Below are 26,897 nucleotides of genomic sequence, written 5' to 3' on the forward strand. Positions count from 1 at the left end.
AGAACTAAATTCTTTGTTTCTTTGCACTATATTTATAGCGATAAATAAAATAACAAATCTCTTGCACATGCTACAGAACATTATTTTTGGATTTTATTTGACTTTCCCATACATTTCTCTAGTTGTTTGTAATATAAAATGATATTTTGTTAATGAAAGCACCTTTGGATGCACACAGTTGTGCTTATTTTATTTATCTAAGCACAGTGTTAGCCATACTTTCTTTAGAAAATCAAACCAGTGAGGTAGGTTGAGCTGAGAGAGATTACTGTTTTAAAGTCACCCAGAGAGTTCTGAGGCTGAGGGAGCACTAGAACCTGGGTCTCCCTCATTCTTGTCCAGTAGCTTAATCACTACACCATACTGACTCAATTGTTTGAGAGCTCTTAAAAGTCAGTAGTTGAGTTTACACATCACAATAAACCATAATATGGTGGTTTGATTTTGAGTCAATGTGATATATGAAGCCAGCCATTCTGCTTTACAAAACATGATTTGCATTAATATTATACCTGAACCAGGTACTGTGGCTTGTCTAACAAACCATGGCTAAAATAAACTATGATTTATGTTATACAACATAAGGCATGCATTTACCCATGTAATATAATTTCTTTGTGCATCTTTTGTTGATTATTTTTCTCTCCTTTCTGTCTCAGAGATTTAGAACTGATTTTGCTGAAGGAAAAATCACAGGAAGGGCAAGTATTTTTTTTGTTTTGAATAAGTAAATACATCTTAGTTATTAATTACTTGCTTAGATTTCCTTTATGCTGAAGCTTTTACAGATCACTACATTTGAAACAAGAAAGCCTTTTTTTTAATCAGATTGACTTGCAAAATTTTCTGTATGCTGAGGATAGATTAGTTTTCTGGAGATGGCAGAAGAGGGGCCTTTCTGCCATCAGCTAGAGCAGTGTTTTTCAAACTTAGCAACTTTAAGATGTGTGGACTTCAACTCCCAGAATTCCCCAGCCAGCTGGGAGTTCAAGTCTACGCATCTTAAAATTGCCAAGTTTGAAAAACACTGAGCTAGAGGAACAAATGTCCCTTAGAAATGTACTGTACTGCAAAGGGAAAAAATATTCCAAAAACTGTTGCAGCTGGGAAGGGAGAGCATTATATAGCTTTTAGTGTGTTTTAAATTGCATTTCAGAACTTTTAATCAAAAGAGAGCTCTAACTTTATTTTGATCGTTTTCAATACACTGAATCATTTTTGAGGGTTTTTTTTTCTAGGACTGTGTAAAACATTTTGTTGTGGAACATTCCATTTTTTCACTTGTGTTCTTTTTCATGTTTTGTTCTTTATGGAGAAAAAATATAACGCTCATTATAAATTAATGCATAATGATACATAATAATGAAGATTCAGTTCCTTCCTCATGTTTGACATCATTAAAATCACTTTAAACTACTCAGAATAGAAATATCATTAACCTATATTTATATCTGTTTTGTTACATTTTTTCCTATATACAAAGTACTTATGTATAAGAAATAATATAAATCATATACATTATAGCATATGACCCTTATACATGTAATATTTCACTGCTTGTACATGGTCTTGGAAATACTGTTGAGGCTATTTTTCTAGCATGTACATACGTTTACATAGAGTTAGATGATGAGTCTTGTTGGCTTCATCATGAAACATATTTCTTAATTTTCATATGTTTTGTTCTCTAAAGGAAAATATATTCTTTGAAGAGGCCCCAGCATGTTTGTTAGATTTAACCCACTGAAGCCATCAATATTCACAGAATATTTTTATACTTTTTTCACATAAAACGATTGTTACACTATGTTTTTTTTTAACTACTGCTTTCTTATCATAGAGATACAACAGTTATAAGCACCACTGGAGTGATTCAAGAAAACCTGTAATTCTAGAAGTGACCCCGGGAAGCTTTGACCAAATTAATCCTACAACGAATAAAGTCCTTTGTTCTTATGACTATAGATATATTGAAGGATTTGTTGATCTGTCTGATTATCCAGGAGGGTTTTGCATACTTTATGGAGGATTTAGTAGACTGGTAAGTATTATAAAAGACCTACTTTACCTGAATTTAAAATCCAATGAATATACTTGTTTGATTGTTCTAACAAAATTAGATCCTTTTAGCATACATTATTGTGTCATAATTACCTAGATGCAGTTTTGAACTTAATTACTATAATTGACCATTAATAAAATATTACAACTGTCTTATATGCAATACTTTTTAATTTTTGAAAGAAAACAAGATTTCCTCAGTTAGATAAACTATTTTCCTAGTGATTACTTTATAATATTTTAACTCAGTATTGTTAATCAGGTAATGGGGCAGTGAATATTATTTAATTCATCATCACTTACTCATTTTTTAGTTTTACAGACATCATTGTGTTTAAAACTATAAAGCCTTAAATTGTGGGTCTGAAAATATTCTTAGTATATTCATATAAAGAAATTAATTGAAATTTGCAGCATTTATTTGCTTCTGAACAAAGGGAAGAAATTATTAAAAGTGCAATAGAACATGCTGGCAATTACGTTGGCATCTCCTTGAGAACACGGAAGGAACCTTTAGAATTTGAACAATATTTGAGTCTTCGTTTTGGGAAATACAGCAATGATGAATATATTACATCTTTAGCAGAATTTGTGGTCCAAAAGATATCTCCAAGGCATTCGGTAAGATCTACAATTTAAATACATTTCTTATATTGAAAGTTGGCACAGTTCTCTTTTTTATATATGTTTGTTCATTTCTGCTACCACTTTTGCCCTGCCCAAATTTGTATGTCTCTGTAAATTCCTGCTTTTTATAAAGGTAAATGTAAATTGCTATAAATGGAATTATTTAGAAGATACTTTACCATGCTACTGATCCATCAGTAATTAGATGGGAATATATATGAGCTAATATAGGAATTAGATTACACATTACGATTGGGCAGTACTGGAGATATAAAGACAAAAAGGTGCTTTTAACTAAGTGGGAATGCAAACCTAGCACCTTTTTCTGATTTCATGTGATTGCCCTTCCATTTGTGCCCCTGCACACGCGAAAAGTCCTTTTTGCCTTTGAAACCAAAGCACTGCACAGCTCTAGTATCAGCAGTCTACAACTTTGTGAAATGTTTCCAGAGATGTTTCTCTTTGGATTGTGATCTTTTTACATGCCTAGAGAAAGAAGCTAGTTGTGTGGTACTGTTGGATATATGGTCATGGGCTGGGCAAGTGACTAGGCACGCAGATCTCTTCCGAACAAAGAGTTCCTTTTCTAGGCCTGAATGCCTCTTGGATTTTACACATGTAGTACTAATCCTTAATTTTAAAAAAAGAGCTTTGATGGCAATATATTCTCCTATCCAAATATAGGAATAAGCTATCATAAGTTGAATCAGTTCACGTATATTCAGCAATGACTTGATTAAAAGTACTATACTTCATACTTGATACCAAGGTAGCAACTGTTACCTACTGTTATGTGTTAAGGCTTATAGCCTTAGTTACATTTCAGCTTTCTCCACATTGAAAACTTGAACTTTCTTTGTCTGTCTAGAAATAGCATTGAACTAGCTTTCAGTGAGAAAGCCCTCCAATGCTAACTTACATTGGTTTGTATAATTTCTTGCACCCATAAGTAATAACAATTTGTCTTTTCTTTTTGACAATTTTTAAAATAAGGAATAAAATGTTAAATATATTTTATATATTGTATAAATATATAAAATACTAGGTACTACCCAATATGTCTCATTTAGTATGCAGTGATGCAGTAAGTGATGTCTCATTTGGTATGAGAAAAGAGGTACGTACATAATTGCTAAGGCTAGTGTAAAGATACAATTTCACAGAGGTGAAAGCTGGCATAGAAATGCAGGATTTTTCAAAATGCTGAATTAGCACTGAGGTAAAAAATCCTTTTTATTGAAAAGACATCATTTGATCAATTTATTAAACATATCTGCTTTGTTTGCTACTTTCTGTAATTGAACAGCTATTTTTAGAATAAGTTTTAAAGGCTTGATATGTACAAAAAGTATTCAGTTTTCTGCTAAATATACATTTTAACTAGGCCCATCAGCAGTACTAATTTGGCCTTGCTGTTTGGTTGATCAAGAGAACCAGATAAACTCGTTTTCCAAATATTAGCTACTGTATATTTGAGTCAAAGTCAGTTTGTTACTTTCTAAAATGAACATTTCCTGGGTAAATCTAAAAATTAGTTCCTAAATCACACCTAAGGTTTGTGTTACCATGAAAATATGTCAAGAAGATTAAGGAAGAAAAATAAAAACCTGCATGTCATTTGCATGAGTTTATGTAGTTCATGGACCTCAATATATATTAACATTAAAAGTCTAATATAAGGACTGCGTAGTATTTAATTTCTGTGCAGTGTGCAGATTTTAATAATTAACCTTGTTTGTAATTCCTATTTAATTGCATGGTAAATTAAGTAAAATTTGCCTCTTTCTTTTTCAAGGAACCAGTGAAAAGGATATTAGCTCTTACAGAAACATGCTTAGTTGAACGTGACCCAGCTACATACAATATTGCAACACTAAAACCCTTAGGAGAGGTAAGAAATAAACCTGTTGGATCAGGAAAAAATATATTACAAATTTTAATAAATCATAAACTGATAATAAGCTTCACTTCAGGATTTACCTCATTTAGAAACTGTAATATAAATAATAATTTGTAAGTTCATAAATGATATTAAGATTTAAGAAAAGACTATGAAATGTTGGGATTTGTAATTTGATATTTAAATATATATAGAGTAATAGATTTAGTATGACAAATTCTATTCTATTTACAAACTGTTTCTTTATAGGTATTTGCGCTAGTATGTGATTCTGAAAATCCACAACTTTTTACCATAGAATTTATCAAGGGACAAATCCGAAAATATTCTTCAACTGAGAGGTATTTTAAAATATTACTGAATTATCAATTACTTTGTTGGGTTGTCAGTTTAGGTAGTATTCTTGCATAAACTATATATTTTCTCTTTCAAGGTTAAGTAATGTTCAGCATAATTTTTCAAGTATATAGCTTATGTTTTCATATTGGGAAGGGAAGGTACTAGTTTTTAAATTTCATTATAAAATCCTGCAAAAATTAAAGACAACTAAAATTGTAATCTAGAAAATAAGCTTTAGTACAAGTTAATAGCTGAAAGAGTAGCTGTTAGTTATGCAAAATAAACCCTACGGTACGTAAAGAAAATAAATCAGTCCATTTTGGGACCTAACTTACCCAAGGCATATCTCTGCAAATGAATACAGACATTGAGGAAATGGAATGTGGTCAAAGTCCATTATCTCTTCTGTCCTGCCTCAAGCCATTTATTTGTCTCCTGATATGTCTTAAACCATTTATCAAGTCCTCACATGTCAGTGTGTTGGTCAGTCACTGTGCCTTTTGGAAAATGTGTTTCTTTACCCCATCTTCCTGACAGACATGACACAGATAGTGATGTGGTTTCAAGTGTAGTCAAATTGATATATTATGGGGCATTCTATGTTTGCACATGTCACCTCCTTTATACTTTATACAACTCAGTGGAAAACTCTTTTAGTTTTCTACAACTCTTTTCTTCACTGTTCATGACAAGACTAGCTGTATTGTGGGAAAAATTGATTGTTTAACAATTTTCCTAGGGATTCATTGTTAGCCAGTTTGCTGGATGGAGTAAGAGCTTCTGGTAATAGGGATGTTTGTGTGAAAATGACACCAACAGAGAAAGGGCAGCGATGGGGCCTTTTGAGTATGCCAGTAGATGAGGAAGTTGAAAGCCTTCATCTAAGATTTTTGGCAGCACCTCCAAGTAAGTGTTCTCTTTAAGATTTAGTGCTTGGTCTTTCTGCAGATCAAGAAAGCAAACATAGTTGTGAATTTTTTATTCCTGCTTGTTCTGTTGCAGATGGCAATTTTGCAGATGCTGTTTTTAGGTTCAATTCTAACATTTCATACAGTGGAGTTCTGCATGCGGTGACACAAGATGTAAGTTGAAAATAAATACTTCAGTCTCTTTTTTCATGGTTATCCTTTTTGTCATTTGTGAAACACTCTTTCTTTCTTTCTTTCTTTCTTTCTTTCTTTCTTTCTTTCTTTCTTTCTTTCTTTCTTTCTTTCTTTCTTTCTTTCTTTCTTTCTTTCTTTCTTCAGGGTCTCTTTTCAGAAAACAAAGAGAAGCTAATAAATAATGCTATAACAGCGTTACTCTCCCAAGAAGGTGACATTACAGCATCTATTGCAGAACTTGAAAGCCAGTTCCAAGCTGTTAGAAGATTAGTTGCCTCCAAAGCTGGATTCCTTGCTTTCACACAACTTCCAAAGTAAGTTCCTGAATCTCATCTTTTACTTATTACTAAACTGTGTCTTCCACAATAATGTTTGGAAAGTGATAGTTGTAATTTTGCTTTCTTACACTGTTCAGTTATTGATCTCAGTGACATGTACTTTCAGTGTTATATCAGTAGCCTGTACTGTAGTAAAAGTAGAGAGGGTTGTTCTTTCAGTCACAGATACAGTGCTTTGTCAAGAAGCAGGAATCAGTAGAGTTGATTCTGGCCTTTGGATTATTAACTTTAACTTTTTGTTGAAAGTATTACATAGTCCAGCTGGAATGGCCTCTTTAACTATAGTAGATGACCCTACCTGGAAAAAGGCTATTTCTAGGAAGTTACATTTCTGTGGCTTTTCCTGGGGCACTCTTTTGCTATTAGGTTTAGAGCAAGCCAACTCAATTTTGAAACAGGAATTCTAGATGTAGAAAGCCAGTTAGATTAAGCTTCTTGTCCCTGTGATGTATTTATTAAAGTCAGTTTCTAAAATACAACTTGGCCAGATATCTGGACAAGATCATTGTTTTGACATTCAGAAGAGCTTTATACTTGCCTTGTTTTAACAGTGTCCCCATAGCAGTGTTGGAAGGGAAATACAGGAAAACCTGGTTGCTAATGATGGTGCCCCTGTGATGTAGATGCAAACAAAACTGCAGCTCATATTTTGTTATTCTGCTAGTTCTGTAGTGGCACTTGTTTACAGTTGATCTCTTCTGCTAAAGTCTCAGCATTTTGATTTATTCTACTTACATTACCTATTTGATAACAAAAACAATTCTGTATTGCCAATGTTGCCAAATTTTGTTACACTGCCTGTGAACTCCAGCCTAGTATGAACTGAAATTGCTAATGGTTATGCAGTGTTTGTTACGATGATTTTTTTTCTTTTGATCTATTATCTATCTGCCTTCAATATAATATTATGTTGGTAGATCTGTTCAATTAAGCTCAACTAAACATTTCAAGTTAACGGAACTGTCTTAATTTTTAGTTTTAATACTGCTCATTTATAATTGCCACAATTTTGGTATTACATGTAATACATTGCCTTATTGTTTTGAAAGATTTCGAGAGCGCCTGGGTGTAAAGGTAGTAAAGGCTCTTAAAAGGAACAATGATGGAGTAACCCATGCTTCCATTGATATGCTTTGTGCCCTTATGTGTGTAAGTACTTATGTATAATAGAATATATGTGATCAAGTTTAGAGGCAGTGATTCTTAAAATGAAGGGACTTACTAGGGAAATGCTGAACTACAGTGGAAGAATACAGTTGTGTTATTTCATCCGGACAGTCCAATGCATGATTTAAATAAGCTTTCCCCAACTTAGTTTCCTCCAGATACAATGAGTATAAAATTAACAGACCTTCAAATCAGTATGGGATGGAATTTGGGGAGATGGGTGAGAGAGGGCAATGTTAAGAAAAATCTACTTACTTGCTTTTTTTTTTTTTTTTAATTAAGCCAAGAGCTTATGTGACTTTACTTTTTCTCTGTGAAAGCAGCTGAGAGGAACAAAGAAACTAAAGGAATTAGGCTTAAATTTCAGGAAGCTGGGGCAGTGTTTTTAAGCTTGTGAGGCTCATTGACATCTTGTGCTAGTTGTAATGGAAAGATGTTGAACTAAAATTACTATGTAGGATGGATTGATGCTACGTCATCTCCAGTAGAATACTACCTTCATTGTTTCATATAATAAGCTATGACTTCATATATTTCTATTTTTATCATTTTTACATTACAATTGACATGATTGTAGCTTTATACTAATGACATATTTTTATTCATAGCCTATGCATGATGACTATGACTTGAGGCAAGAACAGTTAAACAAGGCATCCCTTCTTTCTTCAAAGAAGTTCTTGGAAAACTTGTTGGAGAAATTTAATTCCCATGTGGTCAGTCTTTTACATCACTCAAATATTAAAGGATTCTGTGTTAGAGAGATGGAGAGAGAGGCCCTCTTGACTAGATAACTTAGGAATTTGCGAAGATTTTCAGTTTTACTGCCTCATAATTTTTAGAAGACTCAAGATGCTGTGGATCTGATTTTTTGGCTCTATTGTGTTACAATTATTTATGTAAATATCTTGAAAAACTAGGTTATAAGTAAACTGTGTGGTACCCATAAGCACCAGCATATTATAAACACTTTCTTGGGTAGCTCTTTGTCCTGCAAAACTTTATTTTTTAAATGTTATCTGAATTAAAAAATAATAAGCCAGCATATTACAAAGTAAAAAACAGCTAGCATAAATTGCTGTTCTGAAAGAGATGTGCCTACGAGAATTCTACTTTTGGGAAGTATTTTTACTTAATTTTATTGTATAACTGTTTTATTAGTAAGTTGTCAGCCATAACTGCTTTGGAGTGAGCCAGACTGAAGTAGTATAAGTGTCTTATAAGTAAATTGATGTGTGACTGCAGTCTTTGCTTGATAGTTTCCCACCTTTCCCACCAGGAAAAAAAAAAGCATCAAATTCACTTCTGCTAAATAGGTGTTTTCTAATTAATATCTGTCAATATAGCCATTTTGTGACTAGATAAGCTTTCCCATAGTAGCTGTTTTCTGAGAGTGCCAACAGTGTATGCTCAGCATTTGAAATGCCCATCTGAAAGGTTTACTCATTTGTTTTTAAAGTCAAAACTCTGGGGTGTAATTGAAATCAAATGTCTAATGGGATATTACTTAGTAATGTGATTATATGATAGGTGAGGATAGTTGTTGAAAGCAAACAAATGACAAGTCACTGCAGTCTGTTTTGTGGATACTTTTGAAAATGAGCCATAATGTCATATGGGCTGAATTTTAACCCTTTTTGAGGATAAATTGTGCCCAACAGAGAGAATGGCTTGTACATGCAGATTGGAGATCACTTAATAGTATAAATGAGGTAATTTCTTTTCCAGACAATTTGAATAAGCGGTTTATTTTTATTTTTATTTTTGTCCTGGGCTGCCTCTTTGGAATGTGGTTTCTTGCAGCTACATATGCATATATACGCACAGAAGTGTTTCATTTTTACTGGGGAGAGAGGAATCCCCAGGACTGAAAAACGTAGACAGATTGATAGATAGATATTATTCTGCCTACTGTTCCTTTGGAGGTAAAGTCTTATATTCAAGCTCATCTTCCTTGAATAGAATAGCTCATGAGCATTAGAAATTTTTCTGTGAGATCTTTGAAAATAAATATATTTTTCATTTCTAGGAATATGGAACAGGTGCCCTAGTTATTAGTTCACTTCTGGACTTCCTTACTTTTGCACTTTGTGCTCCATATAGTGAAACAACCGAAGGGCAGCAGTTTGATATGTTACTAGAGATGGTTGCATCTAATGGAAGAACCCTCTTCAAGCTCTTTCAGGTTAGTATGGGGTTAAAAAACATTTCAGAAATTATTTCATTTGGTTCCCATTGTTAATTGAATTGTACATTTTTATATGGATCAAGTCTTTTTAATTTTATTATATCAAACTAATTAACGGAAAGAAAAGCATACATGCAACTATGTTAACAGTATCATGTAACTTCATGGCTTGGGACCAGGTTACCTGAGGGACCATCTCTCCCCTGTTGTTTCTACCTGTCCAATTCGGTCAGGCAGGATGGGCATGCTTAGGATCCCATCAGCTAAGGAATGCCGGTTGGCAGGGCCTGGAAGACGTGCCTTTTCTGCTGTAGCGCCTGCTTTAAGAAACATTCTCCCTCCAATGATCAGGATGGCCCCACCCCAGCTGGCTTTTTGTAAATCCTTAAAGATTTGGGCCTGGGCCTGGGGCCTCAAGTGCATGCAGGGACCTGTTTCATGGTTAATTTAGTCATTATGATGGGTGATTTATTCTCGGCTGCTATGTATTTTAATGTTTGTATTATTTTAATTGTTTTTATTTTTTAAATTTTGTTTGCCGCCCAGAGTCACTTAGTGAGATGGGCGACCACACAAATTAAATAAATAAATAATTCAAAATAAATACTATAAAAAGGTAAAGTAAAATATTTCTGGAAAATTACATTATAAATGGAAAGTACAACTTCTTTGTCAACATTTGAATTGGATTTTTCAACAAACAACACATAAAAATCCATTGCTGCAAATCAGGTGTAGATTTTTCTTTCCAGTATTGATTGATAATTCTTTTATCCAATCCCTATGTGGAAAAATCCACAGTTTGTGATTTCTTGATGGATTCCAAATACCTAGGAATAAGGGCATGGCCAAAAGTATTAGTACCCCTCCACATTCTTCCCCAGAGAATCCCAATTTGCTGTGAAATAATTAAAACTGGCACAAGTAAATGGCATCCATGGTTCTTTATTCCATGGTCCAAACACTTTGCTTTTGATGTATGACTTAAACCTATTGTAAATAATTCATGTTAAGCATAGGAAACTAAAGCAGCCCCCCCCTCCAGGTTTATAAGGACAGGCCATTCAAGAGGTTGTATAAATAAATAATATTACTTTCATCCATTTTCTCCATTAAAAATCAAGTCTGAGGAAAGTAAATGATTTTAAAAACAACTACCATAATGTGATTGTGCCACTTTCCCCACACTCGGATCCTCAAGACCTGGGAATCTGTATTAAGTAGGAGCAGATCTGGCTGTAGAACATGAAGGCTCTCAACAGCAGTTCCTATAAAAATGTTTATCACTTAATGACAGCCAAAAAGAAACCTGTAATGCTTGACTCATCTATTCGCTATGTCCCCATACTATATATAAATACTTTATATTCAGCTAATGCTGTAGTCAGAAAAACTGACGTGTTACATTCTTATGCACTGTTTTCACAGCACCCTTCCATGGCCATTGTGAAAGGAGCTGGACTGGTTATGAAGGCAATAATAGAAGTAAGACTTATTTAAAAAATTACATTTTTTTAATAAGAATAGGGCAATTTGAGCAGCAAACACTTTGTATAAAATAAACATCTGGAGAAACTTGTTTTAGGGAAGAATTATTTTTGATCTTGATTAATTTACTTTTTACATAGTTGTAAGTAGTCGTTTAGAATGAACCATGGCAATGAAAATATTTGATTTTTGACAGTGCAGATTTTTGATAGATTGTTCTATGGCTATTCTACCATACAAGCACTTGGTCCATTGATCGCACTTATGGATGATCTCTGGCGGGAGCGAGATGGTGGAAGTGCGACCATCCTTGCTCTCCTTGATCTCTCAGCAGCTTTCGATACCGTCGACTACGGTATCCTATTGGGACGGCTCAGGGATTTGGGGGTGGGCGGCACAGTTTTGTGCTGGTTCACCTCCTTTCTTCGGGGCTGGTCCCAGTTGGTGATGATAGGGAGCAAGAGGTCCCATTCTCGGCCCCTCCTCTGTGGGGTGCTGCAGGTTTGGTTCTCTTTCCACTCCTTTTCAACATCTACATGAAACCGCTGGGTGAGATCATCCGTCATCATGGGATGAGGTATCATCAGTATGCTGATGATACTCAATTATATATCTCATCCCTGGTGAGGTAAGTGATGCCGTGACTGCCCTCTCACGGTGCCTGGAGGCTGTGAGGGTCTGGATGGGGAACAACAGGCTCCAGCTGAACCCTGGTAAGACGGAGTGGCTGTGGGTTAATGGCTCCTCTGTATCCGGGACGTTGTCATCATTGGTGCTGGATGGGGTAGCACTGCCCCAGAGAAACCCAGTGCGTAATTTGGGGGTCCTCCTGGACTCACGGCTCCTGCTTGAAGAGCAGGTGGCAGCCGCGGCCAGGAGGGCTTTTGTACAGCTTCAGGTTGTGCACCAGTTGCTCCCTTTCCTGAATCGGGATGCCCTTCGAACGGTCACTTATGCCCTTGTTATCTCCCAGATAGACTACTGCAATGTACTCTACATGGGGCTACCCTTGAAGAGTATCCGGAGGCTTCAGCTGGTCCAGAATGCAGCCGCGTGAACTATTTTTGGGGTCCAAAGAAGGACCCATATAACACCTTTGCTCCGTGAGCTGCATTGGGTACTGGTTTGCTTCCGGGTCCGATTCAAGGTGTTGATTATCACCTTTAAAACCCTACATGGCATGGGGCCAGGCTACCTGAGGGACCGCCTCGCCCCCATGATTTCAACGCATTCCACCCGATCTCACAGAGAGGGCATGCTCCGGACCCCCTCGGCAAAAGAACTCAGATTAGCGGGGTACACAAGGCGAGCCTTCTCTGCTGTAGCCCCCACCCTTTGGAACATCTTGCCCCCGGAGGTGAGACAGGCCCCCTCACTCCCGGCTTTTCGGAGGGATTTGAAGACCTGGCTCTGCCATCTGGCCTGGGGCGTGGAGGGAGGCCATCAGAAATGGGGTTGGCTAGCCCCCTAGAGGCCTGGTGTGGCTTCCATCAGCCTGTTGGATTTTTTCTCTTCCTTCCATTTGTGTAAATGTGTTTTTCTTTTTATAAATTTTAATTATGTATTTATTTGTTTTAATTTGATGTAAACGGCCCAGAGTCCCCCATTGGGGGGAGATGGGCGGGGATAAGTCTACTAAATAAATAAACAAACAAACAAGCAGGTCTGGGTGTCATTAGTTTTTTTCCTTTGGATGTGCAAAATTCATCTATCCAGGACCCATATCAAAGTCCTCCTAGATTATGTTGTTCTGGGAATTATTTGGCAGTTTCAGTAAGTAAATTCTCTTACCAAGAAGTGGTTCAAGATGTTCTGGACACTGCAAACATCTTCGGATTTACTTCTGGAAATCACCAAGAAACGTCATGGCCTGGGAGGAGATTTGGCATGGTCCAGAGAGAAAAGGAATAATCTTGAATTCTCTGGAACATTCTGTCCCTTGATCGATAAATTCATTATATTGCTGTCTTTTTTCTTACAAGGGCAGTTTTTGGCTGCAGGTCAGCTGCCGTCCTTAAAACTCTTGTAAGGCAATTTTTGTGAAAATATAAATGTACAACATTACTAGAATCGATTAGGCATTGCAAAATATAACACTACCCTTTGAGTTTCACAAGTTCCTAAGGTTGGATGCTAAAGAGGAGAAAAGATTGAATGCTGGTCAGAGTTGTTAGAAGACATTGTGAAAAAAACTCTTTGAGGGAATGGTCTTAAGGTATTCCAGAAAATTTCTTTGTTAATTTTATTGCACTCTTTCCAAAGGAGGGAGATAAAGAAATAGCAACCAAAATGCAAGAACTTGCTCTCAGTGAAGGTGCCTTACCTCGCCATTTGCACACTGCTATGTTTACCATAAGCACAGATCAAAGGATGCGTACAAATAGGTGAGTCTAGGCTTGCTACTTGCTTAAACGCTCTAATCCCTTTTGTGCAATTATGGTCTTTCCCTTCTGTTCTGAAACTGCTGCAGAAGAAATATATATGCTGAGGGAATATAACTTCATTCCTTTTCTATCTCTTCCCAGTTGTTTATTAGATTTATACCCCCCCCCCTTTATTTTATAAAGCTCGAGGCAGCATATATCATGTTCCCTCTTCCTATTTTCTCTACAGCAGCAACCTGTGTTGTGGGTTGGACTGAGAGAGAACAACTGGCCAAATGTCACCCACCCAGTTTCTGTGTCTGAGGGAGGACTAGAATTTACAGTTTCCCAGCTTCAGCACTTTAACCATTACATCAAACAGACCCATTTATTTCTACTATGCTTTTTCTACTATACTGTCTGGGCTATTTCTCAGTTGGTTCTTGCCTTTGGTAGTCATTTCCCACAGTGATCTATTTCTCTCCCTCCTTGGCTTGGCTGGGCTTGTTCTTCCCTCATACTGATATCACTGCCAGCAGTATTATTTTCTTACTAAGCTAAACAAATTCTACCACATGTTAATTTACATACCAGAGCTGACAGAAGCTGCATTTTTTTAAAGCTGGGAAGCAAATAATCCTGCTAAATGTCTGCCCCATCCTCATTTCTACTAAAACACCCAGAGACAGGATTTTGGAAGTTGATAGATTGAAAGCTGCTATAATATGTTAGTATGTAGTAAGTTGCATTTTAATATTGATTGGATTTTTTAAAATGTAGTATTGTTTGTTGAACCTTAGGATTTTAGAATGAGGCAGACTACTCAATAGTTATAATTTGGAAGATAAGTTGAAGATTCTGAGTAGAAGTTGAGTATTAGTATTGTTGGAAGACAAATGTTTCTCTGTCTGAATTTAATTTTTCCTAATATGTTTTTTCAACTTCAATTCTCAGACAGCTGAGTAGACATCTAGTGGGTCTTTGGACAGCTGAAAATGCAACTGCTTTGAACTTATTGAAGCGTATTTTGGTAAGTGAAAATCTGCATCAAGAATCTTGGCTTTTTCATTTATTACAGTTTGCTGTTATTCAGCTGTTTCCCAGCAATAAAGCCTTTAAATAGTTGAGAAACAGTTTTATGATGAGCATGCTAATAGAATCTTTTGTTACAGACTTTCAGATAGATAGTAGCCAAGGTCCAGAAGATCTTTTAGGCATGCACAAACACTTCTCCAGTAACTGTAGATTTTCAAATAGCAACTCATTGCACTAACAGAAACTGCTACGGGAATTTTCCATGTTTCAGCAGAAGCATGTTGGATAGAGCTGGAAACAATTTTCAGTATGAAAGATGCCTCTGAATTGTATTCTGAATATGGAATTCCCAGCAGATCTTTTTCCACACCCCAAATATAGTAAGACCTAGCTATGTTCAAAGCATTTCAGAATTTATTTCTCAAACAGCAAGTCCCTTACCCCCCAGTGCTTGACAAATCTTTGGAAACTTTGCGAACTCTGATTTATAATATAACAGCGATCTGGCTGCTCAAAGATGGGATTTAAAAAAAAATGTCCTAGGCATAACGAAGCCCCATGTAGGCTTTTGAATTTTGACTGTTTGTAATAGCTGTATAGAAAATGTTGTAATGTTTTTAGAGAGAGAATGTAAGAGATATTTGCACATGAAAATCCCTATGTATGGAATAACATTTAAAGATAGCATCTGTGGATGGAAGCTACCACTGTGTAATATATGGAAAATTAGATAATTTAATAAAATGATACATTAAAAAATCTGAGAAAAAGACCGTTCAGTAAAATAAAGATGTATATTATGTGTGCCAAATAGTAATTGATGCTCAAATTTGTGGAGAACTATAGCAAATCTTGAATTAATTATAAATTTTGATTAATAATGCAATTGCATTTTGATGTTTTTTGTTTGTTATTTGTATGTGTGTATGTGTGTGGCTTTAGCCATCAGGTTTACTTTCATACTTGGACTGTAATGACCCTGTTCCTGAAAAGGACTGTGACCGGATGCATATTAGGGATAACTTAAAAATTGCAAATGTAAGTATGAAATCTTTCCCTCTTGAATTATTTTACTGTGCATCTGATTTAAGATATAGATCATGGCTTTAGGAAAGGTAAAAATAATTCAGTTCAATTTTCATGATTTTTGTGGGTAATAGGTTTATATAATTTAATTTTGGTGATTGATGAATTTTCTTCTACAGGATCAGTATGGGAAGTTTAATAAAGTGCCAGAATGGCAAAGACTTGCAGGAAAAGCTGCTAAAGAAGTGGAAAAATTTGCCAAAGAGAAGGTGGATTTGGTTTTGATGCATTGGAGAGACAAAATGGGAATAGCACAAAAAGAGGTACAATACTGTTTTTTTGTCTTCATGCTGAATGTTACTATCGTTTCTTTCGGTTTAAGTTGTCTGTCTAGATATCTTCAGTTGTGTTGATTTTATAGATGTTTCTGCATGTGTTATCAATATATTCGTGTCTAAAGAGAAATTGGAGACAGGTTCTCTGTTAAAGTTGATCCTAATCAAGCCTAACTTTTCCTTGAAGCTGGGAAAACGGTATTTAACATAACTGCTGAACACTTAGAAAGGGCAACACCTGTACCATTTGAGGGGTTAATATATTTAGGTGTGTGAAAATATCCCTAATTCTCTTTCAGAGCTTTGTCTTGGGATTTGCTTCCCTTCCATTCTTCTGCTTGCTTGTGGATTTTTGTTCCTTTTTGGTCCATGTAATTGTTTATCACTTTTTGCATTATGAAAGTTGGGTTGTGATCTAATTTACACTCAGTTCTTAGCCATAATATGATTTATATTTTGGCTTAGTGGTTTGTAAATAAACCATGATTTTTTTCAACCTCATTATGGATTAGTGTGCTAAATATATGAAGAGACGTTATAACTTTTAATGTCAGTTTGCTGTTGACTTGACATAATAGAAATAAAAGAAGCATGGTATACAGCCTTATTCTCCATCCACTTTAGAGTACTAGATATACCAATTTATGAAATTATTAGTGTGATCTAATTACAACTGTGATTGCACCTAAAGTTCTAGGTTGTTTTTTATGGAATAAGCGGAGAAAAATGAGGAGCGATTTTAGTTCATATGTTTGCCATGTATCCAGTTGTTCATTAATTCATTAAATTTTCCAGAGCTAATGTTTTATATTAGTTTGATCCATAAATGCCCCCTTCTACCAGTAGTCTGGTTAGCAGAAACTAGAGGTATTGTTTAACACTCCGTCTCAGCCAGTGATTTTGTTACCTATAAAGACTTACTTTATTTGTAGGAGATTATTCTGAAATATTCAAATCTTTGAGAGGCATTTCTGTTAAACATTAAATTTTGTTTTTCCTTTTATTTCCCAAATACATCTAGGACAGAAACAATATGGTGAGTCCTTATTACTTTCTGTAAACTGCCTTGAATTAGGTTAGTGTATAGCAACTTGTCTGTCAGTACAAAATAGATTAAAACTATTGCTTGATTAAGTTTGGCTTATCTCAGCTCTATAAAAATATAGAAGTCTTCACTTTCTAACTTACTGTCTTCTATTGTTTCTAAGTTGATTTCCTTATATTTTCAGTTATTTTCAGTAACATCCTAAAGAAGCTTTCTCACGTATATATACATGTGTAACACCATGCTCATGTTATTTTATACCATATGCTTGCAGTGAATTCTTAGGACTCCATAGCACTGAAAAAGAAGCTACTCCAAAACAGACAAGATTGATGCCATATTTCCTAGATTTATTAACTTTTATAAAAATTGATCTATGTTGCTGTAATGGCCTACCCCTTCCTGTTGCTTTAGGTAGGGAGAAAAGGTAGCTTTGTTTTTTGAGTTCAGACAGCTCTATTTTTCAGAAAGGGACATAGAATCAAACTTAATGTTTTGTGCAATAAATTATAAGCTTTGTATTTCCACAAAGTGTATGAACTCATTTTACTCTGCGTTGACTTACTTTCTAGATATAATTTGATTAATCTTATTTTGTAGAATCTCAATCAGAAGCCAGTAATACTGAGGAAGCGAAGGCAAAGGATAAAAATACAAGCCAACTGGGATCTCTTCTATTACCGGTAAACAATTGAGAGAGAAATGATGTGCCTCTTTACATTTTTTTTAAAAATTACCATTTAAAATTTGTTTCTTACATTGTTTGTATAGATTTCTCCAAGATCATGCTAGATCCAATCTGATTTGGAATTTCAAAACAAGGGAAGAATTAAGAGATTCCTTAGAGACTGAAATGCGGGCATTTCAGATTGACAGAGAACTTGGTAGCACCAATGTCATTTCCTGGAATCACCATGAATTTGAAGTATGTCTTCATTTGATATTTATCCTGTGAAATTAGAAGCTTAGTTTATTTTGAATCTAAATATCTTGTTACCTGGATCTGTAATGTCATTTCTTAAGCTATTCGTATAGAAAATTTTGATCAAAATTATTTATATAAATACAAATCAGTGCCCGTTTTTATGTTTTAAAAATTCCTATTAGCATTATAATCATTGTATTATAAGAGTAAGAAAATTTGGCCTATCGTGTTAAGCTCCATATGCCTCAGGGCCTGGATATCTACAGAACTGTTTACTTCCAGTGGCTTCTGCTGATACAGTATGATTAAGCAGGATAGGCTAAGCCAGGTCCCTTCCCTTAAGGGATGTCATCTACAGGGCCCAAGGAGTCAAGCCTCTCTGTTGCTGCATCACTTCTTTGAAATAGTCTGCCCCTTAAGATCAGACTAGGCCTCATGGTATATGTTTCAGGAGAGTCATGGAAACCCGACTTTTTAAAAAAGCCATAGGAGGGTATCTGAGATAAATGAGGTGTGCCCCCTCCTTCATGGCCTTCAGGAAAGAGATCAAATCCTGGCTCTGCCAGAAGGCCTGGGGGGCAGAGGGGGGCCCGCACCTGTGGAGATGGCTGGTGGGGTGAGGGGTTGTCCCCCCCCAGCATCTTACAGGTTTTTTAGGGCCCAAATTATAGGAGGTTTTTAGGCCATTTTTAATATATGTTTTTTAACTATTTATAGATTATGTCCATGTCTGGAGAGTCCTGTGTTTTTTCTTCTTTTTTATTATTGTGAGCTGCCCAGAGTCACCCATTGGGGGAGATGGGCGGCATACAAATTTGAAAATAAAATAAATAAAAATAAATAAATAAATAAAAATTAGAACCCCCATCTTTGCCTGTGGTTGGATGTTTTTTATTTAGTGGCCTTTGGCTTTTTAAATTTTTTGTTGTTACTTTTTGTATTGTTTTATTTTATTATACTGTTGTATTTTAACCCTGTTACCGTAGAAGGGAGTATAAGTTGTTCAGAGTTACGTTGGACTAGAGCAGTAAGTCCCAGCAAATAACTAAATAAATATTGCTCAAATTTCTGTAATGTCTGTTCTGGAATAAGTGAATTCAGTTCAGTGAGATTAATCTGAATGTAATTGAGATTGTTCATTACTCCATTACTGATTGTTTTACATTATCACATAAGAATAATAGTCGTAAAGAAAAATACATTCACCTCTTCGGATATGCACATAGTCCCCAGAGCAAGCATTTCCCTTTCTTCTTCTACATATCAGGAATGTTTCGTCAAACAATCTCAATTTGTGTTACAAAATTTCTGAAATTTTATTGCATTAATTTCATTTCTCCTACATAGACATTATATTAATCTTCTCTACTTTCTCTTCATAAAAGGTGAAATATGAATGCCTGTCAGAAGAAATTAAAATAGGGGATTATTACTTGAGGTTGCTTTTAGAAGAAGATGAGAGTGAAGAAAGTGAAGCAATTAAAAGATCGTAAGTTGCTATTATCTTAACATTAAAATTTACATTTAAGATGTAAAGACTGTATCTTAAGCAGTTCTTTGTTTTTTCTTTGACAGGTATGAATTTTTCAATGAGTTGTATCATCGTTTCCTGCTTACTCCTAAAATAAATATGAAATGTCTCTGCTTGCAAGCCCTGGCTATTGTATATGGAAGATGCTATGAGGAGATAGGTCCATTTGGTGACACTAAATACATTATAGGGATGTTGGAAAGAGTAAGTATTTCCTAAATTATTGCACATAGTTTTGGAAGGCAGGTAGCAAACATGATTTATTGAAGCCTCCCCCTCCCCCAAAAAAATTGGCTAGCAGCTATGATCTGTCTTTGAATATTTTTCATGAGAACAAATTGATTATATTATCTCCTGAGTTACTTTAGCATGGACATTACTAGAACTGATTTTTTTGTAGTATCTGTTCCTATGTTCCAAAAGTATTTAAAGAAATATGTCAGATAATCATGAATTGTAGACAATAAACCCAGATCCAAAGATACATTCTGTAGATTTTGCCATAGTTATAATAACATTGTTCTGACTCCCCCTCCTGAATTATGTATTGTGAAACCTCAATGTTAACTAATTTTGGGGAGTCACTGACATATTTGGATGACGTGTGAGACATGCAGCCATGTAAGGAGACATGTATGTTTGTAGGAACAACTGTAATTACTGTGTGAATTTGCTGTTTTTAATAGTGAGGAATGTGCTGTCTCATTATACGCTGTCATTACTGTTTTCAGTGTCCCGGTTCCTACAACCTTATTTAGATTAGTGAGAAGGTTAAATGTATTTTGGGAATCACCAAAAAAGTGTCACTTGACCAAATCAGTTACCCTCTGAACTTTCATTGTATCCTAAACAGTCATGCACAGGGTTAAACTGATTCCTCCCAGTCAGTTGTGTTATAAGAAATCTTAAATCTAGTCAACTTACCCACGCTGCATGTTCCTTCAAGAAAAAGAACAGGAGAGGAAAAGCAGCTGAAAAATCCTCTCCATTATCATGGAGTTTGCCACTAGGACTTGGCAGGACGAAGCACGCCTCTCAACTCTGCTGGCTGCCTGCAGGAACAGTGAGGAGCTGGCTAGTGATGCTGTCAAGCTTTGCCCATGCTCTCTTGGCATAAGGGTTCATGGGATACTAGGTACATACTGGAGGAAATCAGCAGAGCCTATGTGTTTCCCAGGGAGTGATTTTTGATTTAGCTAATGTAATTGTGTTTTGCTGTAACCATTGATGAGAAGGTGTGATTGGGTTGGTGACTTGCCTTGTTATGACTGTTGTGGAAACAAGGCTGCTATTTCCAAATGCTATTATGTTTACACTCAGTCTTTGGATATTGCAAGATAATGGTTCTTAAGTGCATATATGGTGCTGTGTTAATCTAATGATGCATTAAAGGAGATGGAGATAGCATTTAATCACACATTTTTCAGGCTTCTTCTGTTAAAAAACAAGTCTTATGCTTTTCTATAGTGCACTGACAGACTGGAGCGAGACCGGCTGATCCTATTCCTTAACAAGCTGATTCTTAACAAGGTGAGCAAGAGTTCTCAATTTCAAACAGTCTGCATTGAAAGTACTGTCCATATATAGACCTGTCTACAAATAACTCTCTTTTTTATTATAGGTACATAATGGAAGACATATAATTGTATTAATGATTTTATGTCATGTAATATAAAAGGTTTATTTGTATGTTTTGTAACAAATTGAGGTAAACATTTGGTAGAATTATTCTGCAGTGGATGGAGTGATTTTAGCTGAATGTTTTGTTTGAGGAGAATTTGAGGCAAACTACAGGTAGTCCTCACTTAATGACCACAATAGGGACCAGAAAATTGGTTGTTAAGTGAGGCAGTGATTAAGCAAGTCACCTGGAACAAGCCTTCACATTCTGAAAGTTCTGCGGAATCCTTTCAGCAGAATCATGCCAGGGCCTGGAAGATGTTGGTTGTTTCAGTGAAACAGATTCTTGAGCAAGTAGGGTAGGACTGTTGTGCATTTATCTCTCTCTCCCCTGCCATTCCTAGGAGCAGCTCCTGCTGTGACATGCCCAAACCAGCCATCCATGCCCAATTTTTATACCACCTTCCCTCCCTCCTATCAGCCATCACCAATATCTTGGTGCAATATATTCCACTGATTCTTCTCAGCACTTCCTTTTCACTCATCCCTGCATAGGTGCCACAGAGTATTGGCCATGTTCCCCCCCTCCCATAGGCTTGCCCACATCCCCCATAATTTAAATGCATATTCTAGAACAGCCATCCACAACCTGATGCCCCTAAACATGTTGGACTAGTACTCCCTTAATCTCCAGCTAACATGGCCATATTTTGTCATTTATACTTAAAAATACATAGAGGTCTCCAGGTTGGGGAATATTGCTGTAGAAAAGCTCCTTGGCATATTCTGCAGTGCACGGAAGCAGGACTGTGGAGTCGGAGTCATGGAGTCAGAAGCAATTCCTGGGTTACTGGAGTCGGAGTCGGTAAAAATGTACTGACTCCGACTCCTAATAAATTTAAATTGTATATAATATAAATAACATAATATGTTAATTTCGTATTTCATAGATAAATAATTTGATTAACCTATTTTTTTCAGGATATATTTTAATTTCAAGTTCTCTGCAAATTTCAAAATATATATTTTGATAAAAATATAACCTCATTGTTTTTATTTTTTTAGCTTTTATCCTTTGTTTAAACTATCAGATTACTGAATGTTTGTAATTTCTTTAATAAATAAAATTTTTTAAAAAGTATGTCTTAGCTATAGCCTTTAGATCCAAGCTTTAACAGGTTAGGGTTCTAAAAAGTTGCCTGCTGATTCACGTTGGCAGTGATGACATGCCTTGTATGTTGCACACTTGCAGTCGATATAGGAAATATATAATTAGTATATTTATAATTTATTTCTTATATCAATATGTAATTAAAGGAGTCGGAGTCGAAAGTTTTATGTGCTGACTCCACAGCCCTGCATAGAAGTTCTCAGTCAGTCAAAGGCATTAATGTAAAACACTGCCAAAAATTCTGAAACTTTGTGCGTCTTTTCTGTTGTTGCCTCAAAAGTGAAAGGCAGGGCAATGGGATATTATGGGAGCTGCAGGGATGGGAGGAAAGGAAGCAGCTAGTTGATTGGCTGGTGGGTTATGCCATGCCGGGAGCTGCTGCAGGGTGGGAGGAAGGATGCATACCAGCCCTGCCCCCCTCCTGTTAGCCACCAATACTGATGTCTTTGGTTTTTCTCCACTCCTTCCCGTTCCCCCCATGCTTATGTCCAGAATGGCTCCATTTAATTCATTGCACAGACCAAAACATCTAAAGTGCATGTGTTTCAGTTCAGACACAGACCATCATAAAACAGCTTTTCTCTGAATGAAACATTTTGCACATTCCTGTAAGTCAGTGTTGTCCAAACTTGGCCACTTTAAGATGAGTGGACTTCAACTCCCAGAATTCTGGGAGTTGAAGTCCACTCATCTTAAAGTGGCCAAGTTTGGACAACACTGCTGTAAGTGATATTTCTTCAAGGTACTTCTCACACTGCAAAAGTGCCCTGGTTACCAGTTGCATTCAGGCCAGTCTAATCCTCAACTGTCCTCTCTGCATTCGGAGGTCATTAATGAGGCACTTTTTGCAGCTTCCACATAAATAGGGATTTTGTCTTTCATATCCAGTATTTGAAGTCTTTATTATGAAACTAACTGCTGCTGAGTTGAGGCAAAATTTATTAGAGTTTAGAAGGGATCTGTAAACATACCTTTTCATTCTGGCTTGTTAGAACTATTTTTGTTCTAGTTTTTTTTTTTTAAAATTCTAGCACTTTTTTGTACATTTTTGTAAGCTACACAGAGCCATTGGAATTGTTCAACACATATTTATGCTAAATAAAGACTGTAGCTTTTTTTGAAGCAACTCTTATTTTCAGTTCACACTTCAAAAATCTGGTATAAAATAAGGGTAAGGATATATGTTATACTAGTAATGTGCCTAACTAATGAACCTTGTAGCCTTAACTGTTGAAAATGGGAGAGCTCTCTGGGAAGTTCACATTTAAATAAAGTAAAAAATAATACAGAAGGGGAACTTTGGAACATCCAATAAGTTTTGATCTCTTACTATTAATGAAAATAAAGAGGTGGTGCTTTCACCAGGATATATAGTAATGACTAGAAGAGTAGAAGCAAGCACCAAACTAACTGAATCATTTATTGAAATGTAATAATTTGTTACTGATAAAATCAGTAAATGATGTAAAATGAAAGACTATAAATAAATGGAAACGAGTTACAATTTTGTGAACAGAGTTTTTTCTAAGTTTGTATTTTCTTCTTACTTTAAGTATAACTTATGATTTACAATAAAAATTAGTCCAGAAAAAGTCTTTTTTAAATTAAACAGTTATGTGATTTCTTATGAATTCTTTGCACTCTTGTACAGAAAAATGTTAAAGAACTTATGGATTCAAATGGTATCAGAATCCTTGTGGATCTCCTCACCTTGGCCCATCTTCACACAAGCAGGGCAACAGTACCGTTGCAAGTATGGCATTTTTAACGTTTTAATCTCTCTATATAGATTAAATACAGATTCTCATATAAACAAAAATATTTATCATATTGGAATTAATATGAGGTTGAATCTGTTCAAAATTGAGAAGTTATTTAATGCACTTTTTTTCTGATTTGGAGTATGGCTACTAAGCAGCTCATTTAAGACACCTGTCATGTAATGTTCAGCTGCCCTTCCCTATATGGTTAAGTCTCATTCTTTGGTCCAACCATTTGAAAAGTTGATGAGTCCTCCTATAACTCTACATTTTCTTACAAGACAGTAACATTTGTCCTTATGACACAGCTTCTTAAAATGTAAAATCTGAATTTTTCCAGTTAGCTGATGCAAAACTTACTTTGTTTTTCTTTTTAAGAGCAATGTCATTGAAGCAGCACCAGATATGAAAAGAGAGAGTGAAAAAGAATGGTATTATGGCAATGCAGAGAAAGAGAGAAGAGGCCCATACAGCTTTAATGAGGTATCTTTCAAGGATTTGTGTCTTCAGTTTGAAAATAATATTACAGTGTGGGCACATGGCCTTGTAATCTTTCTCAGAAAGGAATATGTTTATAAATGGTGAAATCATACATATTTGATGTGCTTAGAAGTCAACCCACACAGTTGTCAGGAATAACCAGCACATAATATCCAGTTACATTGTTGATTTTCTGAAAAAAATCAGGAGAATGTCTTTCTTTCACTATAATTTCCCTTTCCTTGGGAGTGAAAAACAGATCTGGACTCAGGATTGCTAGCAAGGACTTGTGTTCTGTCTTTTATTGGAAGAAGACAGTTTTCACTTTCGGCTTGAGCAATCAGTATTATTTATAGCTGAGATGTTTTTTCTTCAAATCAGATATGCTAATGAACCTGGAATGATTGTCTATTTTTAGTTCAGAAAACTTTGATTTGTGGCATAGCGGAGCTCTGGGCTGCTTGATTAGCCCTTTGGATTTGCTCAGATTGTTTTACTGTTTGGTTTTTGACAGGATAGTGTATTTTTATATATCTGCTTATGTAGGACTAGTATGGTAAAAATGGTTAAATATTTTGGATTTATTCACTACTGGATAGTTGTGAATAAAGTTGAACATTTGTCAATAGTATTGTTCAGAATACTACATTTTCATTATAGTATTCAATTTTTAACTCAGATGCAGGAATTGTGGACAGAAGGAAAATTGACTTCAAAAACACGCTGCTGGGCCCAGGGCATGGATGGATGGCGACCATTGCAAGTTATTCCTCAGTTGAAATGGTGTCTACTGGCCACTGGACAAGCTGTGTTAAATGAAACAGATCTGGCTACACTTATTCTCAACATGCTCATCACAATGTGTAGCTATTTTCCCAGTAGGTAAGGAATCTAGATGTCAGGTAGTTAATATTCCTTCTTAGTGCAAAAATCTTAACCTAAATGGTCCATTCCTGGGCATGAAGACAGTGAAAAACTGTCCAAGAAACCACTCCAAAAAAACATAGGTAATTCTTCACTGTGAAGGTGGCCAATATCTGAAATACGCACATGTTGAACTAGTAAAGAGTTGTACTAGGAAAAAACGAGAAGGTGAGGCACAAGAGAAATTCTGCTGACAAAGGACTTAAGCCTATATTTGTGTAAAAATTAGCCAAAAGACAATAAAGCAGATCATTTTGTACTATACATACTGATTAGAAAAACGTATTTATTTTAGAGATCAGGATAATGCCATTATAAGACCTTTGCCCAAGGTGAAGAGGCTCCTTTCAGACAACACTTGCCTTCCACATATCATTCAGGTAAATTAACATTCCATCTTACCTTTCAGACATATTTCATTTCCTGTTTCATTTTCAACATGCTAGGCATGTTTATGTTTTTTTTAAACGGAGTAATGTTTTGGATAGTAGCTGGGCAATACTTTAATTTGAAATGCAATATTTATTTATTTTTTTATACTGCAGCTTTTGCTGACTTTTGATCCCATTCTTGTTGAGAAGGTTGCCATATTACTCTTCCATATCATGCAAGACAACCCGCAGTTACCTCGTCTTTACCTCAGTGGAGTATTCTTCTTCATTATGATGTACACTGGTTCCAATGTACTCCCCGTTGCAAGGTGAAAACAAAAAGTTCCATATCTGTTCTGGGTTAATCTGAATAACATGCTACCTAGTGATCCATAAGTCTTTTATTTTGATTTAGCATGATGTTTAATCCTAGATCAGCATGAAAGCCAGAGTTGTCTTACAGTCAAGCGAAAGATTCAGCCATATTCTGGCTGTTTTGCCATTTCTTCTGCCAATACCCAGAAGAAATGAGAGGAACATAATAACAGCAAGCCATGAGTAGAGCAAACCAGAATTTGTAAATCAACAAGAGCCCATAATTTCAAATTGTGGTTTATTGCCAAATGTGAACCATTATTTCTTTCTGGGGTAGCTTTACCCTCCACCATGGAGTGGTATGGGGCAATCTGATGATGAGGAATTCCCTAAATAATGTAGTACTAGATTACTGGTGAGTTAAAGTTTAGAGCAGCCTTTCTCAACATTTTTTTTCTGGGGAAACCCTTGAAATAATTTTCAGATCTCACGGAACCTCTGCATAAAAATGTATCTACAGCTCACGGTACATTAGTGTGATCAGTAACTGATTTGTAGCATGTAAAAATTCCAGTCACTGCGAACTCTAGCATTGTGTGATTAGCAAAGTTTAAAAAAAAAAAAACTTTTTTTTTATCATGATGTCTCACAGAATCCTAGGGTTCAAGGTTCGAAGGAAGGATGAATTACATAAGAATTCATACCATTTAACCAAATAAACTTATCTTTTAGGTTTTTGAAGTATACACATTCAAAACAGGCTTTCAAGTCTGAAGAGGTAAGAG

At 35.7% G+C, this 26,897-nt stretch overlaps 1 protein-coding gene across 4 annotated transcripts in view; it reads left to right on the forward strand.

Moving 5' to 3' along the window:
- Nucleotides 1-26,897, forward strand: part of DNAJC13 (DnaJ heat shock protein family (Hsp40) member C13) — a 65,775-nt gene that overhangs the window by 15,067 nt on the left and 23,811 nt on the right. For all 4 annotated transcript variants that reach the window (XR_015797953.1, XM_025173899.2, XM_025173902.2 and 1 more), the window contains 28 exons: nucleotides 660-701; nucleotides 1,841-2,041; nucleotides 2,476-2,682; nucleotides 4,484-4,579; nucleotides 4,838-4,929; nucleotides 5,667-5,833; nucleotides 5,930-6,009; nucleotides 6,175-6,344; nucleotides 7,418-7,517; nucleotides 8,144-8,251; nucleotides 9,565-9,720; nucleotides 11,152-11,208; nucleotides 13,474-13,595; nucleotides 14,529-14,604; nucleotides 15,552-15,647; nucleotides 15,815-15,958; nucleotides 16,992-17,006; nucleotides 17,616-17,698; nucleotides 17,787-17,940; nucleotides 19,326-19,429; nucleotides 19,516-19,675; nucleotides 20,939-21,001; nucleotides 23,914-24,015; nucleotides 24,401-24,505; nucleotides 25,182-25,384; nucleotides 25,722-25,806; nucleotides 25,972-26,126; nucleotides 26,845-26,890. Coding sequence is in view for 3 of the 4 variants with exons in the window: in XM_025173899.2 (XP_025029667.1) it covers nucleotides 660-701; nucleotides 1,841-2,041; nucleotides 2,476-2,682; nucleotides 4,484-4,579; nucleotides 4,838-4,929; nucleotides 5,667-5,833; nucleotides 5,930-6,009; nucleotides 6,175-6,344; nucleotides 7,418-7,517; nucleotides 8,144-8,251; nucleotides 9,565-9,720; nucleotides 11,152-11,208; nucleotides 13,474-13,595; nucleotides 14,529-14,604; nucleotides 15,552-15,647; nucleotides 15,815-15,958; nucleotides 16,992-17,006; nucleotides 17,616-17,698; nucleotides 17,787-17,940; nucleotides 19,326-19,429; nucleotides 19,516-19,675; nucleotides 20,939-21,001; nucleotides 23,914-24,015; nucleotides 24,401-24,505; nucleotides 25,182-25,384; nucleotides 25,722-25,806; nucleotides 25,972-26,126; nucleotides 26,845-26,890 (3,189 nt within the window). In the remaining variant the exon portion in view is untranslated. The remainder of the gene's footprint in view (nucleotides 1-659; nucleotides 702-1,840; nucleotides 2,042-2,475; nucleotides 2,683-4,483; nucleotides 4,580-4,837; nucleotides 4,930-5,666; nucleotides 5,834-5,929; nucleotides 6,010-6,174; nucleotides 6,345-7,417; nucleotides 7,518-8,143; nucleotides 8,252-9,564; nucleotides 9,721-11,151; nucleotides 11,209-13,473; nucleotides 13,596-14,528; nucleotides 14,605-15,551; nucleotides 15,648-15,814; nucleotides 15,959-16,991; nucleotides 17,007-17,615; nucleotides 17,699-17,786; nucleotides 17,941-19,325; nucleotides 19,430-19,515; nucleotides 19,676-20,938; nucleotides 21,002-23,913; nucleotides 24,016-24,400; nucleotides 24,506-25,181; nucleotides 25,385-25,721; nucleotides 25,807-25,971; nucleotides 26,127-26,844; nucleotides 26,891-26,897) is intronic.

Source organism: Python bivittatus, unplaced genomic scaffold, assembly GCF_059951505.1.
Source record: "Python bivittatus isolate LINGU-HERP-01145 unplaced genomic scaffold, Pbiv_v1 ctg000610_np1212, whole genome shotgun sequence".
NCBI lineage: Eukaryota > Metazoa > Chordata > Lepidosauria > Squamata > Pythonidae > Python > Python bivittatus.